This window comes from Tupaia chinensis, unplaced genomic scaffold (assembly GCF_000334495.1).
Source record: "Tupaia chinensis unplaced genomic scaffold, TupChi_1.0 Scaffold000161_1, whole genome shotgun sequence".
Lineage (NCBI taxonomy): Eukaryota > Metazoa > Chordata > Mammalia > Scandentia > Tupaiidae > Tupaia > Tupaia belangeri.
Window position 1 is genome coordinate 1,034,563 of NW_006159632.1, and position 5,846 is coordinate 1,040,408.

The 5,846-nt window shown below is 55.4% G+C and overlaps 1 protein-coding gene across 1 annotated transcript in view; it reads right to left on the bottom strand.

The window, feature by feature from the left end:
- LOC114007368 (ryanodine receptor 2-like) overlaps nucleotides 1-5,846 on the bottom strand; it is an 84,052-nt gene that overhangs the window by 32,009 nt on the left and 46,197 nt on the right. Inside the window, exon 8 of the mRNA XM_027770854.1 lies at nucleotides 2,423-2,535. Coding sequence (XP_027626655.1) covers nucleotides 2,423-2,535 — 113 coding nt within the window. The remainder of the gene's footprint in view (nucleotides 1-2,422; nucleotides 2,536-5,846) is intronic.

The following is a 5,846-nucleotide window of genomic DNA, read 5'->3' on the forward strand; positions in this document are numbered from 1 at the left end:
CATTCCTGCGAGTCTCCGATTTGCGCCCTGACGCGACTGCTCACTTGTTTATCTTCTATTAAACGTCAGGGCCCTGGCGGTACAGTACTCCGAGCACGTTATCGGCCGGGACAGGAGGCACTAACAGCTCCTGACCCCTAGGACTTCGCTCCTCCGGGTAAGAACAAGCACAGTAAGAGAGGAGCCTCGACCACCACAGCCTTGACGGACGCGGGGATCACCGGGCTCCACCGCCGCGCCCTGGCGGGAGGCCCACAGTCAGCACCTTCCTGCGGTACTGCCTGACACGGCACGTGGCTGGAAACGTTTGTGATGACCGGCTGTGGAGTTGCCATGTTCACATAACTTGAAACAATTCAGCAGGTTCTCATACAAACACCTTCATTCTCCCTAGAGGTTCAGAGCCGAGTAGACGCTCATTTTCGTGAGCCCTAGAACAGATACTTATGCAGCTTGTTAGACCCCATTTCAGATCCTTTCCGGCACCTTTAGCATCTTCAGGTTGTAAGGTTCGTCTCTTTCTGATTTGTTGTCATCAGTTGTCGGTTCTGTGCCGCTTTCATGGATCTTAAAAGCTTCAGCTGTTCTCCTAAGTGTCCTGATACAGAAAGTCATTGCAAGTCGATGTTTCATGCACATGGTCCAGCCCGTGACGGGGCTGTTGTGTGCACACCGGGCTGAGGTCACAGCTCACACACGGACGGTTGTGTGCATCGTGCCTCACTCTGGCTGGAATGCGCTCGTCAGTAACACCCACTCAGCCATGCCGCTCTTTTTACCTGTATGTTTTCCAAATGTGTAGGCTGCCTGGCTAAAATTTTCTCTAAACAATATAATGTCCAGGAGCCAGCAGGTGGCATGGTGGTTAAGGTTCTGCACTCCCACGAGGATAATCATGGTTCGAATCCAAGACCTGGTGGTTTGAAAATCATGCCAGGTATCTATGCATGTGTACCAAAAATCCCAAGAGGGGAATGGAGGAGAACAGACCATCCACACACATGCCAGTGCGGTGTGGCTACCCCCCAGGGGGTGATTTCTCACTTTTCCTCTGCCTCTCTCCAGTAAACACAAATGTCCTATGGAAAAAAAAAAAAAAAAACCTTTAAAAAATAAAATAAAATTTCCAAAAAGGGCAAAAGAATTTCTTTCCCTTTGAATATCCCTGAGAAGAGGATTAAGACACGTCTCCCATTAGAGTATAAAACAGCGAAAATGAGAAGACACTGCCAGGTAAGTCTCCGACAGCCGTGTCCAGAGTACAGACCCAGGGGGGTGCTGATCGTGCAGACGCCCACACAGTGCGGGAGGCGGGGCTGCCCGTGGACTGGGCCCAGGCCAGAGTGCCACTTCCACCGCCAGCACCTCCGCCAGGGAAGGCGGTTCTCCTGGGTCAGCAGTGCAGCCGCCGGAGGACAGCCAGGGCTGACACATCACCCTGCGGCCAGCCTGAGCCTGGCCACCCTGCTGGTGAAGGGAAACAGGCCATCCTGCAGGAGATGCCAGACCAGGGCTGTCCATCAATGGCTGGAAATGTTGATTTTGTAGTTAACGTTTAACTAATTTGTTTCCAGAAAATTCTGTAAGTTCTTTTTAAGCACATTAGCAACTTCTCAGAATATGAACTTGGCTTTCAGGACCTCCCAGCCCTCTGCTTCGTTCTCCTTGAGCAGAGCGGGACCCAGCGCCTTCCGGGGCTGTCAGCAACCGGGCAGAGCAACAGGCCAGGTCAGGTGGGAGCGCGTGACGGGCTCTACTTCTGACCCGCATTTCGGTCATCGCTAACTGCCATGCCTGGAGTTCCATTTTAATGTGCATGTTTTTGCAGCTTACAATGCTGTTTTGTATTTGTTCAATCTGGTTTTGACCTTAAAATAAAGAGAATGTTTTCCCGGAATCCTTCACACTCCACTGTGGCCACGCCGCAAGGTCTGCGAGCCATGCGGCCCGGCGGGACCACAGGTGTGGGTCCGTGGGCGGATGAGCACAAGCCAGCCTGGACGCGTGAGTAAAGACCAGGTCCAGGAGGCATCGGCAACTGTCCCGCGCTCCCACTGCCACCTGCCGGCGCCATCCCCTTCCTTAACGAAGCTAGTGCTTCTCCAGGACTGATTTGCTGTCACCAGCGTCCAGACAGGGAACACGGCCTCAGTGCTTTGGCCTCTTGTCAGGCACGACAGAGACCGCAAGTTCTGGAGCCAGACCCGACGAGACCGCGTTGATGTCCGCGCCTCACACGGCCCCCAGGCGTGCCCAGGTCACAGGGAGCCGCCTGCCCGGCCGCGCTCCACATGGCCCCGTGAAGTCGCCCCACTGGGGCGGAGGTCTGGGTCCCATCTAACTTCTCGGGTACTTCGTCACGGGACCCCACGGGCTGGTGAATGAACGCGTCGCCGCGGCACAACCCTCCCCCACCACTTACCAAGTACCTCTCGGAGGACACGCTGACGAGGATGAGGTCATCCCCCACTCGCACTTTCTCCCCCTCGGATCTCTGCTTGGAGGCGGGATGTATGGTCCACCAGCACGCCTCACCTGCGGGGGGCAGAGCGTGAGCCCGACAAGGGCCCCAGCCTACGGCCGCCGCGGGCCTCTGCACAGACCTCACGCAGGTCTCCGAAATCTGACCTTAACGTCAGCTCAGCTCTCGGTGCATGAAAATGAAAAGCATTAAGCCAAATTAGCTTAGGATGAGACAAAGCAAAATGCTAAGATCCTTCCTGCAGAAACCGGAGTGACGTTGGGGCAGCCTGGCGTGTCCCCCCAGCTGAGACGTGCCCTGGCAGAGTACGCACCTACCCCGGCTTGAGCCCAGGCTCACCTCAGAGTCACCCACGTCCCCACACTGCCCACGCCGTTTGCAAAGACATCTAGCTGTTCGCTACTTGATTTTCTAGGGAGCTGGGGGCCCTGTGACATGACAGTTGCACGACAGCAATTCAGACATCTCTCAGCACTTCTTACAGCTGCTGATGTGAAAAAGAATGCAAAGTGCTGTCATCCAAAATCCTGCCTGTTTATCCCATTCTTCTGAAGTGAGGCCATCTCCTCTGACCTAGAGGGTCCCTCTGTCACAGCATCCACGAGAAAAGAGCAGCGATACCTTCTAGAACAAGGCATGCAAGGCCTCTGAACTGCGGCCCGCCCCTCCTTCAGCCACAAAGCCCACAGTACAGGCCGGAGCCGCAGCCCGGTCTGCTCAGAGCTGAAGCACAGGTCTGTGAGCCGAGGAGGCGTCTGGGCAGCCCACTGGCTCAGGACTGCCTCCTGCCCTTCCCCAGCTGTTACTGCACACAACACAGCTTCTCTCGACCAGTCCCCAAGGCCAGGAATGTGGGACGATGACTCCATGCGTCTTGCCACAGGGCTTTCCCAGCCCTCCGCACACCATGGGCATACGGAGCTCGCTGCACGTGGTCCTTCGACATTTCTTGAGCATTCTTACGACGCAGGTGCAATCTGCCGTCAGCTGTCTCCCCATAAACCGTGGAATTCCTAAAATGTCGCCCAGTACAATCCCTTTCTTCTTTTCTTTTTTTTTTTGAGAGTTGGTTTTTTTGGATTTTTTTCTATATGGCGCGTGCACTCGCCAGAGAGAGAGACAGACAGACAGAAAGCGATAAATCAACCCCCAGGGGGGATGACCATGCCGCAATCCCTTCTCCTCCATTCTCCTCTCGGGATCTTGGACACACACGCACATGTGCCCCTGGTGTGAGTTTAAGCTGCTGGGTCCGGGACTCGAACCACAGTCAACTACATGGGAATCCAGCAACATAGCTATTATGCTAACTGCTGATCCCACAATCCCTTTCCTTGTCACCCACCTCCCATGTCAGCACGGAGCATGTCACACCTCCACTCAGACAGGAAGGGTGCTCACCGTGCCAGCCACTGTCTGAGCAGCCAGGACCCTCCCTAAACCGGGAAGCAAAGGTATCTGCCCTGTGGGGTCAGGTTCCGAGAAGGCGGGCGCCACAGCCGTGACCACGGTCAGTATCTCGGTGTCCCGAGTCCCAAAGCCACAGCTCAGGGAAGCAGCTGGATAGGGGGACGGGCAGGGGAGAGGCCGTTTGCCCCATAGCCCTGGCCACGCACAAAATGAGCCCCAGACTGTCTGTCCTGCACTTCTGAAGAGAGAGCTGAAGATTATTCCTTTTTGTTGATCCAAGTGCTAAGATGCACTAATAAAAGTGAGCAAACTAAAAACCTGACGAAACACAGAGGGAGGACAGAGCCCGCATGAAGCGGGATACAAATCAGAGTAATACGTCTCTCTCTGATGAGGGACCTTCAGGGTCTACTGCAAGTTCGCCAGGCCTGGCATGGTGGCGCTGCTGCTGCTGAGACACTGTGCTGCAGGCCAGGCCCACGTGGGGACCCCGGGCTCAAGTTCCATCCAGATCTAGGTGGGTATAGGGGGCCTCCACCTCCCCGCCCGGGCGGGCGGGGCACGTCAGCTGGAGGCCTGCCTGGCCAACACAGCGGGGCCACGTCTGAGAGCGCAGGTTGCCCACGCTGCGAGGCCGGAGCAGCACGGACAGAGCCAGGCTGTCTTTAAGAAGGAGCACCGGATTAGGCCGGTACGTGCAGCATTATTCTACCTCTGCGTACTCGGCCAGGTGTGAACATTTTAGAGAATATGGGACCGTCTTTCAGAAGGGGAAGGCAGAGCGGGAAGTAGCGTGACCCCACCCTCGAAAGAACCGCCAGGGCCTTGCACGACTTGCTTCTTTCTCTTTTTTCTCCTGTCCTTCATTTTATTTTATTTTTTGAATTTTTTTGGAGAGGTTTTCGCTATAGGGCGCGTACATTCGCCAGACAGACAGAGAGAGACAGAGAGACAGAAAGCGAGAAATCACCCCCCAGGGGATGGTCACGCCGCAATCCCTTCTCCTCCATTCTCCTCTCAGGATCTTGGGCACGCACGCACACGCACCCGGCATGAGTTTTAAGCCACCGGGTCCGGGACTTGAACCGCGGTCGACTACGTGGGAGTCAGCGACATAGCCATTACGCTAACTGCTGGTCCCCCCTGTCCTTCATTTATTTTTAATCTCAAGTCATGCACGCTCACTGCAGAAGGTAAAGTGGTCCAGCGTCTCCGAGCCATGCCAGGTGAGTGTGAGTCCACAGAGCCAAGGAGACAACCCAAGCAGGCCCATAATCTCCTGCTTCCATTCTTCAACAGGGTAAGCGCGTCAATACAGTGTTTCCGGCATGGTGAGAGGCGTGTCTGACGGCACAGGTATGCTAGGCGGGGTGGGGTATGTGGGCTGACAGGCGCAGGAGCTCCTCGCGGCTACCTGTGATTTGAGTGGCCTTGAGGACACTACATCAGTAGACTTAGAATGTATTTAAGGGACCAGCCAAGGGCATAGTGGTTACGTTGCTGGATTCCCACACGGCCAACCACAGTTCAAGTCCCGGACGTGGTGGCTTTAAACTCACAAAGGGCACACGTGCATGCAGGCTCAAGGTCCCGGGGTAAGAATGAAAAAGGGATTGTGGCATGGCCACCCCCCTGGGAAGGCGGGGGACTCTCACTTTCCTTCTCGCGGTCTCTGTCTCTGTCTCTCATGACACGTACGCACACCCTAAGGAAACCCCTCCCAAGAATGTATGTAAGTTGGAAGTGAAAGGTAAGGGCTCTGACACTAGCCGTAGCACGTGGAGATGGCTAACACCCCATAAACCGCACAGTGCGTGCTATTCCCCTCCGAACTGTTGAGAGAACGAGATTGGAAGTCTCCTTAAACTCCCAACTAGCCGCGTGCTACATCAACGGGGACAAGCGGGTCTTCGGAAAGTCGTCGGCTTTGATGACCCAGCACACACTTCCTCCT